At 31.6% G+C, this 19,925-nt stretch overlaps 1 protein-coding gene across 1 annotated transcript in view; it reads right to left on the bottom strand.

Moving 5' to 3' along the window:
• Positions 1 to 8,574: 8,574 nt before the first annotated feature.
• The window catches only part of crm (cramped chromatin regulator), a 31,540-nt gene continuing 20,189 nt past the window's right edge, over positions 8,575 to 19,925 (bottom strand). Inside the window, exons 9-15 of the mRNA XM_076487603.1 lie at positions 19,148 to 19,391; positions 18,367 to 18,707; positions 17,831 to 17,999; positions 15,720 to 15,809; positions 15,030 to 15,202; positions 13,038 to 13,163; positions 8,575 to 12,136 (exon numbers count right to left, since the gene is read on the bottom strand). Coding sequence (XP_076343718.1) covers positions 12,026 to 12,136; positions 13,038 to 13,163; positions 15,030 to 15,202; positions 15,720 to 15,809; positions 17,831 to 17,999; positions 18,367 to 18,707; positions 19,148 to 19,391 — 1,254 coding nt within the window. The 3' untranslated portion in view covers positions 8,575 to 12,025. The remainder of the gene's footprint in view (positions 12,137 to 13,037; positions 13,164 to 15,029; positions 15,203 to 15,719; positions 15,810 to 17,830; positions 18,000 to 18,366; positions 18,708 to 19,147; positions 19,392 to 19,925) is intronic.

Here is a 19,925-nt window from a genome sequence, read left to right as displayed (position 1 = left end):
TTACACAGAAATATTGTTGTAATCATCTGCGCAGTGTTGTATAACACAGAAATATTGTTGTGATCATCTAGTCAGTGTTGTATTACACAGAAATATTGTTGTAATCATCTAGTCAGAGCTGTATTACACCACAGTATTGTTGTAATCTTCTACTCAGTGCCATATTACACAGAAATATTGTTGTAACCATTTACTCAGTGTTGTATTACAACGAAGTATTGTTGTAATCTTCTAGTGAGGATCGTATTACACAGAAATATTGTTGTAATGATCTACTCAGTGTTGTATTACTCTGAAGTATTGTTATAATCCTCTCGTCATAGCCGTATAACACAAACATATTGTTGTAATATATACTCAGTGTTGTATTACACCGAAGTATTGTTGTAATCTTCTAGTCAGGGCCATAGTACTCAGAAATATTGTTGTAACCATTTACTCAGTGTTGCATTACACCGAAGTATTGTTGTAATCTTCTAGTGAGAGCCGTTTTACACAGAAATATTGTTGTAATCATCTACTCAGTGTTCTATTACACCGAGATATTGTTGTAATCTTCTAGACAGGGCCGTGTTACACAGAAATATTATTGTAATCATCCAATCAGTGGTGTATTACACCGAAGTATTGTTGTAATCTTTTAGTCAGGGCCGTATTACACAGAAATATTATTGTGATCATATGGTCATTGTTGTATTACACCGAAATATTGTGATCATATAGTCATTGTTGTATTACACCGAAATATTGCTGTAATATACTCAGTGCCATATTACATAGAAATATTGTTGTAAATATCTAATTAGTTGTGTATTATACCGAGCTATTGTAATATTCTAGTAAGTGCCATATTACCCAGAAATATTGTTTTAATCATCTACTTAGTGTTGTATTAGATCGAAGTATTGTTGTAATCTTTTACTCAGGGACGTATTACACAAAACTATTGTTGTAATCACCTAGTCAGTGTTGTATTACACCAAAGTATTGTTGTAATCTCCTAGTGAGGGCCGTATTAAACAGAAAAATTATTGTAATCATCAAGTCAGTGATCTATTACACCGAGATATTGCTGCAATCTTTTAGTCAGGGCCGTATTACACAGAAATATGGTTGTAATAATCTTGTCAGTGTTGTATTACACCAAAGTGTTGTTGTAATATTCTATTCAGTGCCATATTACCCAGAAATATTGTTGTAATAATCTACTCAATGTTGTATCATACCGAAATATTGATGTAATTTTCTAGTCAGGCCTACATTACACAGAAATATTGTTGTAATAATTTAGTCAGTGTTCTATTACACCGACACCGAACTATTGTTGTAATCTTCTAGTCACGGCTGTATGACACAGAAATATTGTTGTAATAATCTCCTTAGTGTTGTATTACACCAAAGTATTGTTGTTATCTTTTGCGAGTGCCATATTAAATTGAAATATTGTTGTAATCATCTACTGAATGCTGTATTACACTGAAGTATTGTTGTAAATATCTAGTCAGTGTTGTATTACACCGAATTATTGTTGTAATCTTCTAGTGAAGGCGGTATTTCACAGAAGTATTGTTGTAATCATCTAGTCAGGACCGTATTGCAAAGTCATATTGTTGTAATCATCTACTCAGTATTCTATTACACAGAGGTATTGTTGTAATCTTCTTCTCAGTACCGTATTACACAGAAATATTATGATAATCATCTAATCAGTGGTGTATTACACCGAAGTATTGTTGTAATATTCTAGCGAGGACCGTATTACACAGAAGTATTGTGTAATCACCTAGTCACTGTTGTATTACACAAAAGTATTGTTGTAATGTTCTAGTCAGGGCCGTGTTACATAATCATATTGTTGTAATCATCTACTCAGTGTTTTATCACACCGAGATATTGTTGCAATCTTCTAGTCAGGGCTGTATTACACAGAAATATTGTTATAATGATCTTGTCAGTGTTGTATTACACCAAAGTATTATTGTAATATTCTAGTCAGTTCCATATTACCCAGAAATGTTGTTGTTATTATCTACTCAGTGTTGTATTACACCGAAGTGTTGTTGTAATCATTTACCCAGGGCCGTATTACACAGAAATATTGTTGTAATTATCTTGTCAGTGTTGTACTACACCAAAGTGTTGTTGTAATCTTCTAGTCAGTGCCTTATTACACAGAAATATCTACTCAGTGTTGTATCATGCCGAAGTATTGATGTAATTTTCTAATCAGTGCCATATTTCACAGAAACATTGATGTAATCATCTACTCATTGTTGTATTACACCAAAGAAATATTGTTGTATTCTTCTACTAAGTTCTTTATTACACGGAATATTATTGTAATCTTCTACTCAGTGCTGTACAGGACAATGATATTACTGTGATCTTCCACTCAATACTATATTACACAGAAATATTGTATTCTTACACTCAGTGCTGCATTACATAGAAATATTGTTGTCATCTTTTACTGGATGCTGTATTACACAGGAATATTGTTGTTATCTTCCATTCAGTGTTGTAGTACACAGTGATATTGTTGTATTTTTCTACTTAGTGTTGTATTACACCGAATGATAGTTTTAATCTTCTATCCAGTGTTATATTACACAGGAATGTTGTTATCTTCTACTCAGTGTTATATAAGACAGAAATACTGTTGTAATATTCTACTCGGTGTTGTATTACACCAAAGTATTGTTGTCATCTCAGTATTGTTGTCTCAGCGTTGTATGACACAGAAATATTGTTGTCATCTTCTACTCAGTGTTGTGTTACGCCGAAGTATTGTTTTAAACTTCTACTTAGCATATTTTGCAGTGTTGATATTACACAGAAATACTCTTGCCTTCTTCTACTTTGGGCTGACATTACACGGAAATATTAATCTCATCTTTTACTCAGTGCTATACGGGACAATGATATTATTGTCACCTTCTATTCAGTGCTGTACAGGACAATGATATTATTGTCATTTTCTATTTAGTGCTGTACAGGACAATGATATTATTATGTTCTTCTACTCAGTGCTGTACAGAACAAAGATATTACCGTGATCTTCTTACAGTTTTAATTTCAAATGTTTTCCATCTTTGGTTTTGCAAAGTCTGTTATGTGGAAGACAAGAGAATTTGTAGTTGTAATTTTATTTTTCCTATGCTTAGAACTCGAAGGTTTTGATTACATATACTTCGATTCTACACAGGAGATGACATATGTTAAAAATATGTCTACATATTTTTCCGAAACTAGGATTCTTAATGGCAGTTTCTTGTCAATGAAATAAATTTTTGTTTTTAAATTTCGTTGTTAACCAATACAAAACATAATGTATGTGCTTTTGTTATATTTAATCAAGTGAGTAAAATATTTGTATTCACGATTCAAGTTTTCTTCCAACGTTCTCAGCATGGTAACAACATAAATGTGTCACCTCAAGTTTCAGGAATTGGAATCTTTCCAAAGTATGGCACGAGGCAAGAACAATTTTAAACGCCAAGTTCGTTAAACCTAGCTATTAATAAAGTTGCAAAAGATTCCTGTTGAAAAAATCGTTTTATTATAACTTTCTGTGTACTTTATACTTCAATTACTAATATTTTACTTGAAGTTCAACTAGATCAATAGAATTAGTTTTAAATTGAAATTCTTTTTTATTTTGGAAAAGTGATTAATTTTATTGTTGACACAAGCGTAGTGCTGTAATGTTTCGAAGAATATTCAAACTACGAGGATGTATGTTTTTGAGAAGGGGTTTTTATTAAGTTCTTAACCTTTACTTGTATCCTTCATAGAAACAGGGAAAGGTTGTAATATTGAAAGAGTGTGTATTTTTAAATAACTGATTGTGTGAAGGGCTCTTGTTACCTCCCATTGTTGTCGTTATCCCTCAAAATTTTGTTATTGTTTCTAAAGTATTGTTCTAACGTTCCAATTATTTTATAAGAGTAATGTCAAGTTTATCATGAACAACTATAACGAATTAGTTTATATCCTTTGTACCTTTATATAATAAGCTAAGTTCATTTTCACATAAGTTGCGTGCTTATATTGACAATTAAGGTGTCACCATAAATTCTCCTGTGATTGGTGTTGCACACAACTTTACTTGTACGACTCCACAGTTCATGGATCCAGTAACTAAATGGTAACTCTAGCTATTAACACTTAAATTAATCGTTAATTGCATATTTCACTTACATGCTATCCACAGTACGCTGATTACGTTACCAAGTCTCGTTTTGTACATCATCATCATACTAAAATGGAACTCTTGCTTATATGATACTAGAAAAACCTTTTTATTATGCAATGTGCAACCTCCAACTTTGCGAACCTTTTATCCTATGTACATGTAGGTTTGCAATAGCGATCATGAATTTTCACTTTTCCCTCCGTTTCCTGTCACGGAAACTTTATGTCTCTCAATCCGAATATTATTAATGCTGTAATTTAAATGTTTGCTAAATGAAGGTGCGATTATTAAAAAAGGCCTAAAGCACAAAACAAAGTTCTAAGGATCATCATCATCATACAATAATAGAATTTTTGCTCTTTGTATGATACTGGAAAAACCTTTTTTATTACGCGATGTGCAACTCCCAATTTCGCGAAATTTTTATCCGGTGTGCATGCTTATTTGTAATAAGAATTATGATTTTCCCGTTTCGCCTCCTGTTGCTGCTGTTGGCGCAGATTTTTACTCCTGGTGATGGTAGTGCAAATTACAGAAGTATAATTATTCCCTAATGTGAATGTTTTGCTTATATTTTAAATAAATCTTTTCATTATTTGGGTTGGATACATTCATCTCTGACGTGTTTTTATTTATAACACTAACAGGATATACAAACCTAGTTTAGTTCGTGTTATTATGCAGATTATACATTTTAGTTTTAGAAAAGCAGGAGTTCTTCATTTTGCTTCTTAGTCTGAATTATTTGACTTTTCAAATATTAGTAAGTTATTTTTACAAATTCGAATAGCATCTTTGATATTTGTGTACAACTCACTGTGATTAAGCCTATCGGAAAAGATAAACGGGTATCAATTAGGCTTGGTTCCCGACGCCAAATTTAATTAATATCCGCAAGATTCTTTTGTTTTCTGGTGAGCAGTTGAATACTTTATAGCCAAGGGTCCTGGGAAACGTGTTATTGAACTATAGATAAATAGTGGGATGATTTCCTTCGATGGGTTTGAGACGGTTTCTTTCGAACTGGTAGGCAGCGTAACATGGAGCCACTACACCTTTTTCCTTTAAACATAGTTAGGAACAAAATTTTGAAAGTAATTCGTGATGACGAGAAACTCATTTGAAGTAAAATTTATATTCTCAAGACTGCGGGTATGGGTATTAGTACTTTAATTAAAATAAAGTACAGAACAACGTTTTCACCTAAATATCACCGAAGAAAGTCGAAACGTAGTACTGTACTTTATTGGAATTAAAGTGATAATACCTGTACCAGCTGTCTTGAGAATACAGATATTTTTAAAAGTTTGAAGCTGTTTATAAAATTAGTCAGAATAGAAAAATTGTGTAATTAAAATAAAATCGTGTGAATGCGTCACTGTAGATGTACTTGACCAATTTTTAGAGAAAAGAGATAAGACTAAAACTAATTTATTGCATCAGGTAGCTGAGAAGAAATTAAACGGAAAATCAAGATTTCAAAAATTGAAGTACTAAATAGTATGAACAGTTGTTTTTTTAAGTTAACTGTTTTGAAATATATTGAAAATAAATAATATTTTGTTGGATATATAAACAAATTAAGACCAATATTCTATTATTCCGTCAAACTGACCAAGAGGTTAATTTTTGGAAAGAAAATACTTTCTTGATTTAAATCTACTATAGTTAATTTATACTTGAATTTACTTTTTATAGAAAAGCTACTGTCTGTCGCTTTCCCTAACTTCGACCTTCTAATCAAAAGATGAACAGTCAATCAGCAGCACCCCTCATCATGCTAAAGAGTTAGCTGTCATTTTTATACCGCATTCACAGTTCTAAAGTGCAGAGAATATTTTGACATATAAATATCTGATGCGGTAGTTTTGAAATTCAGAGCTCTACCAAACCCGCGTTAACATATTGGTTTAGTACATAGAACTGCAAAATAAAATGTTGGATAATACAATTACAAGATGGTACATATTCTCGAGTTTGATAATTTACCAACGCCTTATGGTTAATTATTATATATTAATAGTCGTTCAAAATATTTCCGATGATAACAGAACCATTCCTTCGTATAAGATAGAATTATAGCAATACTTTGCCAGAGTAATATCAAATATACCAATCACGCTTACGCCATCTGTTTTCGTTCTCACTTAAAGAATATGATGTTTTCGCAGAAAACTTGCGAATGTGATCTAATTTTCAGTAATACTCATCCAACATCTAGTATAGTTTTCAAACTGGATCAGTATTGTAAGTGGTGTACCTCAAGGCTGTCTTAGAACCAATGCTCTTTTTAATTTACATTGACACAAATGAAGGAATGGTCAATACCTCGCTCAAGTTTGCTGATAATACTTAGGTCTCTGGTGTTGTTAGCTGTGAAGAGGACACTCCTGATTTACAGAAGGATTTAGATCATTTAGCGAGTTGGACAAAAATGGCAACTTGGTTTAATTATAATAAATGTAAGATAATGCATATTGGTTATCGTAATTTGAATTGTAAGTATTTGTTTGTTTTGAATTTCGCACAAAGCTACTCGAGGACTATCTGTGTTAGCCGTTCCTAATTTAGCAATATAAGATTAGAGGAAAGGCAGCTAGTCATCACTACCCACCGCCAACTCTTGGGCTATTCTTTTACCAACGGATAGTGGGATTGTTCGTAACATTATAACGCCCCCACGGCTGGGAGGGCGAGCATATTTGGTGCGACCGGGATTCGAAACCCGCGACCCTCGGATTACGAGTCGAACGCCTTAACACACTTGGCCATGCCATGCCTTGAATTATAAGTATAATTTGGATGTGAATATCCTTAACAATATTATGAGGTAAAGGAATCGTAGTGTAATTGTCAATCTGTCTCTTAAATCATCCAGTGTGTTGTTACTAGAGCTATAGTAAATATGATTTTAGGTTTATCTGCAGAAATACTGAATACATCTTTAAAGAAGTTATAATTTCATTATAAAGGTCACTGGTTAGGCCACATTTGAATAACTGTGTTCATTTTTGAGATCCTTGCCTTAGGATAAAAGACACTGTTGTTGGAAAGGGTTCATAGAACGGTATCTAAAATGTAGGGGTTGTCATATAAGGAAAGGTTAAAATCTTTAAACTTGTTTTCTCTTGAAAAAAGAAGAGTTAGAGGGAATCTGAATGAAGATTTTAAGATAGTAAAAGAAACTGATGATGTTAATGTTCCAACACTGTTCATACTTAACGAGAATTCTAGAACGAGGGAACACATACATTTAGGCAAAATAGAAGCCGTCTTAAGATAAAACTTATTTTTCAAATAAGGTAGTTGGTTTATGGAATGGATTGTCTTTTGATGTCGTAGGAGTAAATTTAAGTGAGTTTAAAATAAAGTTAAGATAGATATATGAATAAAGGCTGGATGTAATTTTTATTTACTAGTTTTTAGTTTGGCTTAGAGGCTGGGACAGCCGAGATGAACCAATAGATCCCTTTGTTAAAAAATCGTACTACAATACAGGAAAAAAACAAACAAACCATTAGCATGTATGTTGTGAGCACAGTAAGACTTATCATCAACACAGGAAACAGGATTTTTTGTTCAGTACAAAAATACAGGTCCGTACGTTTATTGAATCGAAGATCAGGTGAACTGTGTAACGTCGGGGGCTTAACTCCTTACACAAGGTATACACCAATAGATATGTCTGTAAGGACAGGTACTTAACTCCTTACACAAGGTATACACCAGCAGATGATGTCTGTAAGGACAGGTACTTAACTCCTTACACAAGGTATACACCAGCAGATATGTCTGTAAGGACAGGTACTTAACTCCTTATACAAGGTATACACCAGCAGATATGTCTGTAAGTACAGGTACTTAACTCCTTACACAAGGTATACACCAGCAGATGATGTACGTAAGGCACAATCCATGAAATGGTATATAATGATTATATAGTAATATGCATCTGACGAGTGGGAGAATTACCTAAGATACTTAAACCCAACGTGAAATATACAATTAGATATTTCTACTCATCTTATAACAATGAACAGTTGGATGATATTCATGTTAAATTATCAACAGTATGATTGAAAGCGTAAATTTTATAGCAGTAAATATCTTAATTTAACACGTTAAGTACCTACATTATTTTTCATCAATAAAGGTTAAACTTGTAATATTTTTCAAAATCTGAACACTACCATTTTAAATTAACATTTCCCAAAATTTAAGATGGCTTGAAACTCTAATATTGGTTTCAAAATCTCTACAATAAAGATAAACCTGACTTTTATTTAGAAACCAGCCAAACAAATTCAGCCCACCATTATAACAAAAATATACCAAGCCAGTACTCATTAACTGAACTGAAATAAGTAACGTCTTCCACATCACAGTGTAAGAGATCTCGCTGATCTAAGAGTTAGATTTATTAAAATGACTGGTACAAAATGTAATGACATTACTCTAGTACAGTACAGTTTCAAAATCAACACCAGTAATTACATTAAACAGTTTTAACAAACACTGTAAGGTTTCCAAGATTTCATGACTCATTTCTTACAATAAGATAAAGTTCAACCCATTATACTATTACAGCACTTTTACAGCAGCCATTGTAGTTATAAAGAAATCTATTCCTTCAACTAACTTGTAACAAATATATAAAATTCAATGCACAGGGTGATAAAGGTGTCACAAATGAAACTAAAAATTGATGAAGCAAAATTCTATACAAACAACATCCTGAACATTTGGGCATGTTATGGTTTGTCAGGATAAAAAAAGTTTTCTACAGTAATAAATATCTTCTCATGCTATGAAGGAAAATTTTCAGTTTCACATGAAAATTATACAAATATTTCTCCAGTTATAGTGAAAAACTAACAAAGCCCTGGATCTTCTCAACTGATAGTGAAGGACAAAAAGATTATAATTTTGGTGATTCTCTAGCTAGTAAAGAAGTATACAGATAAAATTATATTATTTATTCAACTGAGTCAATTTTAAACAATCCTCCATTACATTTCGTATAATACAGTTGCTCAATAGTACTTTGCAAGTTGTTTTGTTAAATATATTAACTGTAAGTCTGCCTGCTATATTTGAGTATACATGGTACTAATACTACTGAGTGACTTGTTTAGTCTAAAATTAGGCTTAACAGTAAGTCTGTTTGTTATATTCATGAAGTTATGTACATGGTACCAATACCACTGAGTGACTTATTTAGCCTAAAATTAGGCTTAACAGTATTAGGCTTGTTATATTCAAAAAGTTGTATACATGGTATTAATAACACTAAGTAACTTGTTTATTCTAATAATAGGCTTTACATCAAGTCTGCTTGTCATATTCATCAAGTTCTATAAGTGGACACTGTTCAATACTACTGACTTGTTTGGTCTAATGTTAGGCTCAACAGCAAATCTGCTTCTTATATTCAAGTTCTGTAAGTGGAGACTGTTCAATACTAGTGAATGACTTGTTTAGTCTAATATTAGGCTTAAGAGCAAATATGATTGTTTCATTCATCACAGCTAGTAGCTCTAAGGACAGTTGTCAGTTATAAAACTTTTTTTTTTTCACTTTGATGGTCCTATTTCTGATCACTTGCATCCAAAGTTAAGGTACAGTACATGTGAAAGAATACTATCAGTAGAATGTATTCTGGTTTGAAAGTATGTATACAAGACTAACATGTTATTCACAAGTTGTGAATTATTATTATAAAAATGTTGACCTATTACATAGTTTCTCCATTAAACTAGAACACACCTCAAGACATTAAACTATCCTTCCAAAGTAAGATGCACTGTAAAAATATCTGTTTCGACTTCACAATAATCAATACAAAAAACTAGTGTCAAGCAATTATTAGTCATCATTACAACTGTACGTCTTACAACTGTTAGAGTCATTATAACTTATGCTTTATAACAATTACAATGTTGTCATTATAACTATGTTTTATAACTATTACAATGTTGTCATTATAACTGTTTTATGTCTATTACACTGTTCTAGTTAATACAGTAAGTTATTAACTATATGAAATCACATTAACAGTAATAAAAATGTTTCAAATGAAAAATATAATTTGTGAGTGGCATGTCTGTTGTAAGTATAACTACAGTTCAAATATACACAAGTTAAAACAACACAGAGAGACTATATTCACACTTCAGTATAAACTGTTTCATCAACTGTCCTTTTAAATGACACATACAAATATACATAAAGAAAATTCCAAATTATATTTGTGAATCTATAGCTACTTTAACATACAGTGAATTATATAAAAGAACAGTAACAGCCATGCTAAAAGATTGCCTTGCCCAATAACTTGTACAAACTGAGATGTTAAGGGTTCACATGACTCTTCAGCAAAGAACTATTTCTCCAGAGATCAGGTTCAGAATACACGAACAATGTTTTAGGTGTGTATAGAAAAGCTCATATATGACATACAAACTTATGGTACACACACTCAGTCTCGATGTTCTAAAATGATGTGTGCATTCTTGCATCCCTTTTATGGGTCAGAAACGTGAGGGATTACCAGCTGCCGTTACCAACGAGAAAGTTCTAACACTACAGAGTTCAAGAGTTTGTCATATATCTAGCTTATGCTAAATCACAATATTTACAAGTTACAAAATCACAAACTACAATGTTTTTAAAATATGAATACTGTTTTAAAAAACAATATACACCCCTTCCATGAACTTCAACTACAATTTCACAAACAATGACTTTCTGTATAAAGGAAAATTCTACTTGTGCAATAGTTTTTAGGAATTACCAAATACAAGAAGCTACTATGAGTCTCAGTACTAGTGCCCTGCTAATAGTATTGTAATAAAGTTGTGTAATATACTAATCCACTAATAAGAAACAGACCTTGTAATTCCATGCCATACAGTTGCTGAGGTTAATAAAAATTTATAACCACTATATGATACACAAAATACTCAATATTTATTTATTTTGTTTTGGTCCCAGATCTTTCCTTGATGTTTTCAAAGTTCTCAATGTTCCATTTAAAGAAACAATTTACATATACTTCCTCCTCCTTTTCAACATATATATATATATATATATATATTTATAATTATTTATATATATGTATATATTACAGAAATTTCTACCTTAAATACACACACATTTATTTTCTGGAGTTTCATGGAATTATCTACACTATTATTCCCAAAAATAAATTTCAGTTAACTTATTAAATACACTTTAAACAACTGCATGGTTCATTCTCAACAAACTTTCATTGCTACATAACTGATACTAAAGAAACCAACACAGTTACAATTATAATTTAGAAATGTTTCACACTTCATTAACTTGATAAATTCATGACAAAACTTTAAAGTTACACAACTCTGGTTTGAAATCTTTTTAAACAAATTCAAATTTTTAATTTTCACCCTATTAATGTAAGAGCCAAGTTTGCATACTGTATACTTCAAACTGAAACTATTTAAAATGATAAACCAGCCAAACTTTCTCTCTCTCTCTTTTTATAACGAAGGCTCTAGCTATGCTATGATAAGCCAACAATAAAATAAGAAATATGTACAGAAAATTTCATCTTCTGCTTACAAAAAGAAGAGAACCACATCAACAGACAGCAGAAAGGTTAAAATCACATTCATTATCTAACAAAGTGTCACATTAAATAGTTCACTGCATGCAGTCTAATTTACAAATGTACATATTCTATATGCAATTATGAATTTTGAAAATCAGTTTTTAAATATTTACACAAACTGGTGGACAGATTCTACATCACAATATTTGTAGAATGAAGATGATGCAAGATGAATTCCATCATGATGACTTGCTCTCTGAAGATGCCGAAATTTGGGCTGCCAAATCAGCAAACTTGGCAACATAGTCCAGGCTGTTTTCATTCATCAAGCATTGCAAATGAGAGTCCACCTGAAAAAGTCACGTTTACATCAAAAAAAATCTGTAACCAACACCTATTGATGACTATAGTTACAGTTAACATTAAAACACAACCAACACCTATTGATGACTATAGATACAGTTAACATTAAAACACAACCAACACCTATTGATGACTATAGTCACAGTTAACATTAAAACACAACCAACACCTATTGATAACTATAGTCACAGTTAACATTAAAACACTTCTACAATTAAGACCTACTGATGGTTATAATTATGCTTGACATTAAAACAGTTCTGTAATCAACACTTAATGATGGCTATAGTCTAGTTTTACATCAAACTATGTTATTATGAACATCTAATAATGGCTCCAATATCACAGCAAAATCATTTTTATATCTATTAATATTAAAGTCTAATGGAGCTCTCTTGTTATAGATATTTCTATTACACATTATGCTACTTATAACTGTTTACCAATGCTATGATGTAATTGATGTTTTCACATCCAATGTCTCTCTACATTTCAGATTTAACAACAATTAATAAGTGTAAATGGTTAGTTTTTTCCTAACATGTAACACTAGAATTAAATAGAAGTTAATACTGTCCCAAGATTCAGTACATACTTTACATATAAATATCTACGGAATTTTTAACTTCAGATTTAAACTTCAAAGAAAGTATACATTTCTTGTCCACAAATTGTAAAAATATTCAAAACTGACTGAATGTGTAAAAATTAATTGGAATTATTATATTTTTAACTTTTGAACAAAGGTAATCACAGTATCGAGACCAGAACTAAAAATATCTTAATTGTGCTAAAAACAAAACTGAAACCCACAACAGTTAAATGATATATTAAATCATCAGTTGGATATTGTCACTGACATTAATCTCCCAATAAGATTTTACTTACATCAGAAGCAAGTCTACCTAAAGGATCCAAACCAACAGAGTCTGATGAGAGACCCACCGTTTCTGATGCTGATTTACAGGGAGTATCTAATGAATTCAGAAGGCTGCTAAGTGAAAAGTCTGAACTCTGTTAGAAAGAAAGAAAAACAAAATAACATGGCAATATTACCAACATTACAATGTAAAAAACAGTTGTTAAATTAACAATTAAAATTTACAGAAACAAAAAACTTCAATTTTCCTAGGTAGTTGTTTTGGTTTAATATTTAACAAGCCCTGAAGGAGCTTGCAAAACAACAGGGGCGTTCAGTAACATCTGTTTCTCTTGAGCCCCACATGCAAGGTTGAGGTTAGACATTATCATATGGGGTTAAACATCCAGATTAGAGGATCAATGATTTAACACTTGGAAGTAAAATTACAAGCCACACACATCAAGAACAGAGGTGGTGAAAAAGTCAGAATAATCATAGGGGAGCTAATTGTTGTTGGTTGAGCAGAAAGATGCAGGCACAAGTACATCTGGTAATATGCACAAGAGGTTTCTAAAAAGCCATTTCAGTTTTAAAAACACTACATTTCTATAAGTTCACCTAGCATAGTCTAATGGATACAACTTAACAATGGAAAGAATCCATTAAATGTTATAGTATTAAGGGTGATAATATATCACTAGACAACAAAAAACAAATCAAACACAAGTACTGAATAGAGGAAAATTGACAGATTATTTTAAACCTGATTACAGGGTTAACACAAGGCCTTTCTTTTCAACAGATTTTTCTTGTGCATATATATGTATATATATTTTCTGTCTATGATTAAAACATCCAAAACAAATGCATTTATTTTGAGCCATGTGCTCATACATAAGGGAAGATGCTTTTAAATGTAAACAGCTGTTGACCAGTCTATCCAGGGTTGTGAATTGCAAGTTGTCCAAAGCTGTGCAATAAAATTTGACATAGTTTTCTTGTCTGTACAAAGGAAATTTTAACATTAAAATCCATATTATATTTATTAGCTGTTTTTTAACCCAGTGTTTTGGACAGAAGAGGAGACTACAGTGACATATAAAGTACGTAAATAAGTGTTTTTTAAATCACTGTACATCTTAAGGTCATCATTCACTCTCTAAGGATGACAATGCTTATTTTACTCTACAAAATAATACTTGTTTAACAACTTAAGTTATGATTTTAACACATTAACTACTCTTGTGGATGCATGATAAGAAGAAATATCTTCAGGTTTATAAAAAGTTCCAAAAAATTCAAGACTGGAAGAAATCCAATATTCTCTTGATTGTGTGCTTTTGTGAAAAACAAATGTTTTGATACATTCATCTAGATGTTCCTTTATGTAACAAATGTTTTGATGGTAAATTACTAAACTTAAATGTGGAGGAGAATTAGAAGGTTTGACCAGTTTTTTTTATTAAAACTTTTTTTTAAATCATACTTGACCATTACAACAAGTAGTAGTGATCTTTTTTGAGATATACAAAGGTGTTTAAATTTAATATCATGAGGTATACAATGTAAATATATTTAATCCTTTAGTAAGGAGATTATGTTATCTGTTACAAGCAGATCAACTTCGAGCAATGTTAATACAAATAACAACTAGAACTTCAAAGTACTATTAAGGACAAAATCCCTAGGATATCCCTTGTTTCTGCAGTTTTAATCACTTAAACATTTTCGTTAAAAAGTTTGTTTGTTCAAACCTGTAATTACATAAGCTGTTAAGACTATATATCTTATACATACATCACCTAATTTTGATTAAAACTAAACCTACAGCACAAAAACCTAGCTTAACTACAACACTAAGTTGCCTCTTTGAAAGATATGTAACTAAGTTTTGTGTTTATATACCAATCACAGTTCTCCTGTGAAGAAGAGAAATCTATCATTTGAAGTCACGAGGCCAATAGTGTTCCTCACACATTTGTTTTAAAATACAAATCATATAAACAAGTTAAATGTACCTCTCCATTTAACCAATGTCCTTCAGGTCCAGGAGAACTTATTTTGAACTGACTGGTGGGAGGACTCTGAGGAGGTGTAGTGTGTTTGGGTACCACCATGTGGTCTGTTGGCAACACATATGTTGACGTTCCACTGACACCATGTAGCTTATCAGACTCAAGACCTAAGGCAGCTGTATCAAAAAAGAAGAAATAAACAAACATTTTTATGTTTTATTTTGTAATAGCAAATTACTTTTAAATGTTTGTCTCTTTATAAGATAACTTATAACAGAAAATTTGAAAGTTGTTGAAATTTATGAAAAATTACTCAAATATTCTGTAGTTTCTTTATATTTTGTTTGGTATTAATGGAATGAATGTTTGTTTAATCAGTGTGCTAAAGTGTTATGTAATTTTCCTGCTTAGTTATCTTGTAACAAGGCTTAACTAAATACTATCAATGAATTGGCCTATGTTTAAACAAAAGTCATTTTGTTATAAACTGCTTAAGCTATATTAACCCTCAGAAAAATGGACAAATCATGATTTTTAACACATGTAATCTTACACTTAGTAGAATGCTTTAGGTTATGACATGAGAAAAAATGGACATATAAATCTGACTTCTTCCCACTTCTGGGTTTAATTTTATTCAGACAACAGGTAGATCCAATGTTTCCAATTCTTATGCAGCTCAAACACACAAACCTGAGAGGCTTGAATTAGAATTCTCTCCAAAGTCAAGTAGGTGTGTATCCACGTTGTTTGAAAGGCTTTCTCCAGAAACAGCTGTGGACACTGAAACAGACACACACTTTAAGAAGACATAATAACCTTCATTTATGTCAGATAAAACGTTGTACATCCAGAAAAACATTCTTGGAGAATAGTTAGGGATATGCAAGTGCAACCCAGATAAATTGGGATGTCCCCCAAAACATACATTAAATACATTAAGCTAACAATTCAACATAGTAATAAAAGAAGGATATCATAAGTGGTTGTTATGATAAAGATTATTTCAAGTCCTCCTTACTAATATTAACCAGGACAGTTAATGCCAGGAGACAAAGTTTATATCTTACATATAATGGTTGATTATAAAATATTAATATAACTAAACTTTCCTCATTCATGAAGTCCCAACTCAATGTTGACATCATGCCAAAACATCCATAAAACCACCAGCTAAAAGTCAACATCAGATTGACATCGCAAGATAAAGGAAACAGAAGTGTGTTTTTCTTTTAGGGCTTTTAGTAACATGTTGGAGATTTGAAGGAGGCATTCAGCATGTTGGGTGGAGGATATCTAGCAGAGTATTAGAGGCTCTCTAGTGCTTCATCCTATCTTTATTTTCATGATGTACATAAATTGAAAAGTAATTCACCTAAATTTGGTAATTTGTTGCACATTTCAATGTGCTTTTTAGTACTTATTTCTGTCAAAACAGTTACCTTAGTGAAACATGTATAAAGTTTGTAGCATTATGTGCATAAGACTTCCTTGGTAAATCAAACTGTACATTTCTGGTTTACTCCTGACAATAAATGTTTCTTTTTTACAAACCTCCCCAGTTTTTAACTTAATTATTAACTTCTCTATCCCTTTCTGCAACACAATACTAAACCACTGAATTTTGTAAGTTTTTTTTATACTTTATTAAACACTTCAAAATTTTTGTTGGATTTTTTATAAACATAATCTTCACTGTAAGCATGTTATTTTTGAAAGCTGGAATATATTAACTAGATTCTGATTGGTCAAAATATTGTAGTAACTATATACAACATAAAATACAAAGAAAACAACATTGTTTTGATTGCTTATAAAGGCTTAACTTTAATCATTTTGTTGTTCACTGAAATAATAAAACAGGAAATCTTGCATAACCAAACCAGGGCCAGTCTATCTCTGTGTGTTATTAGTTATTACTACATTCTATATAAAGTTACAAAGAAGAATGACCAGCAATGGGACTGTGGTACTATTACATCAGTACAAAGAAGAATGACCAATTGTGAACTATAGCATTACTACATCTAATACAAAATTACAAAAAGGAATGACCAATGGTGGACTATGCTACTAGTACATTTAGTATAAAGTTACCAAAAGGAATGATCAGTAATGGACTATGGTACTACTAGGTTTCATTTCATTTATTTTTGATTTAACACTGGTTTATACAAAAAGAAAAGACATACATTAAGAAAGTCTTTAGAATCTAATTTGATAGCTATTACAAATCTAAAGCTTTCTATGGCTATTATATAAACACTCAACACTCTAATTAGAGAAATTTTGGTTTGTTCTAGTGTATTTAAAGCAATTGTGGGACATCCAACTGCAAGTACAGAAACTATACTACAAATATATTTGATCCAGAAAAAAAATTCTACTGTTAATAGTTCTTATCCATAGGATGAGGTCAACTAGTTTACAGTGTGATAATGCATATGGCTTCCTTTAAATATTTGGTAAAATAGTAAAGACTTACTTTTGCAGTTGATGATTTGTTATCTTAAAGCAGTCACAGTTGTCCCAATAACTGCAGATCTCATGACCAGTTAAAAATTACTGATCTAGTTTCACTTTTTTTGTGTCTTAAGCGTTTCAATATAAATATTGTATGAAGATACTGACATACTTTCAAAGCATTACAACATAAAGTGTGTGGATAGTTTGGTAAAAATTCATAGGATTTCAACATAGTTGTGTGAATGATCTGATTAATCAGTAAGTCTAATACATTAATTCACAGTCTAACAAAAAGTGATGTTACCTCTTATAACTAAATAATAGTGATAAAACCTTACTGTCAGGCAGTGAAAACTCCAACAATGAAGATATGTTGGGTGGGGATATGGACACTGTAGTTGATGATGTTGATGTCTCTGGAATTGAAAGCTGAGGTGGAGAATGAGCTGAGATACTCGATAATCCAGGGGACTTCAATGAAATGGGAGAGTTTCTGAGGCTTAATGACTAGAAATAAGTGAAACTTTGTGAGTTTAAGATATGGTAGTAATTTCAAAATAGATTATTTAATCAATTATGACCTTACACTGACCACATATGCTTTATAAATCAAGTTCAACAAGTCATATTGCTGAATCATTTCTATTCATAAAGGATAAAATTATTGAAGCTAATATTTACCTGAAGCAAGCAGAAGAGTCCATGTGAAATTAACATTCAAGTATTCAATATGATTTATGTTCTTTCTTTAAAACTATGGTATATTTCTCCTAATATTAATTAATTGGTTTGATTTACTTTAAAGATTAAATAAGTCTTTCATTCTTAATCAGCAACTGAGGAAGTTCACACACCTATAAACAGCAACACTTACTGTAAGGGTAGTGTGTGAATCTGTTCTGACTGTAAGAGGGGTTGTGACAGAAAACAACCTTCCTTTCACAACATCTTCATGTTTTGTTATTACACTTGCACCTTCCCCTGCTTCGGAAGTCCTAATGGCATGGTGACTTGTCGTTCCACGCGAATATCCTGGTGAGTTGGGTACAGAACTGATGACCTGTGTCACAGTCGGCATAGATAATAGGCTAGTTGTTGACGCTGTGCTGTTGGCCAAGATGACATGTGGCTGCATAATTACTCCTGCAGAAGAACTATTTTCTGCTGTTTTCAGTAAAGGCACCTGGAGGGAAGTCACATCCACAGGGCCAGCAGCTAGAACAAAAACAGCTTATATGTATCTAATAAAATATGGTATTCACTATGTTAACAAAGAAAACTTTGATTTTCATTTAATCTACATATCATTAACACATCAAAAAATACCTTAGGTTGCAGCTAGAAATTGTAGTGAACATATCTAATCATAGGTACACTACAAGCCAAATATATGTATCTATACACAAATTACAAACTATTGCCTACAGCTAAATTTAAATAGGAACTTATAGCTATATGTAAATTGTATCTGATATCTAAACCCAAACACCACTTACAAACCATTTATAATTACACATAAATTGAAACCTACTGTTGAAATAAAGACTAGTTTTCTTTTTCACTGGTAACTTATTAAATTTGTTTACCAAAGTAGGAATATGTTTTGCTTTTATATTTGAACAAACTTACTGAACCTTTGTTTTTTTTAAACTTACCAGCAGGAACAACTTTTACCACCTTCTTGGTCAGGGGTAAAGTGACATGACGTACACCCGCTGGTGGTGAGGATGTTGTGGTAACTGGAATTACAGCTGTCAACGGTGAGTGAGAAGGAAGAAGTTCGACAAACGTCATAGGTTTTCCAACCCCTAAAGTATGCCGTCTTGGAAGTAGAGGTCTCTGTATGACAATTGGTTTCCTACGAGGCCGTGCTCCACGTCTCGAATTAGGTAGTAATTTCTAGGAAGTTTAAATAGAGTCACTTAAAGATATGCCAAATATTTAATAATCTATAATGAATTTTGACCATATTTGTGTTTAAAGAACATAAAAATCTAATTTAAATTTATACTTACTTAAAACACAAGTAAATCTTTATATTTAGAAACTGATGAAGTGAGCATATGATAAAGTTAAAAGAAACTTACATGTTTTACCTTTAACTGTAAGTCCAGCTTTAAAACAATTTGTTATTGAATCATGTTATTTATGATTAATAGATTTATTCTATTCAGGTCATTTGACTACATAAAAACTCAATGTTTAAGTTTCTATATTACAAATGATAACTGTGCATCACACGTTTCTAGCTTCCTTGAAGAACTTTGGATATGTTCATTTTTCTCCAACATACATCAAAATTTTGAGGTAAAATTCTAAGTTATGACTCATCTACCAGTTTCAGTGTCATCACAAAGTTACAACTCATCTGCTAATCTGGGTGTTATCACAAAGTTCTGATTCATCTACAAATTTGAATATTATCACATTAAG

This window comes from Tachypleus tridentatus, chromosome 2, assembly GCF_004210375.1.
Source record: "Tachypleus tridentatus isolate NWPU-2018 chromosome 2, ASM421037v1, whole genome shotgun sequence".
Classification (NCBI taxonomy): Eukaryota; Metazoa; Arthropoda; class Merostomata; order Xiphosura; family Limulidae; genus Tachypleus; species Tachypleus tridentatus.
Note: the sequence above shows the minus strand (reverse complement) of the source record. Positions and strands in the feature narration are given on the sequence as shown.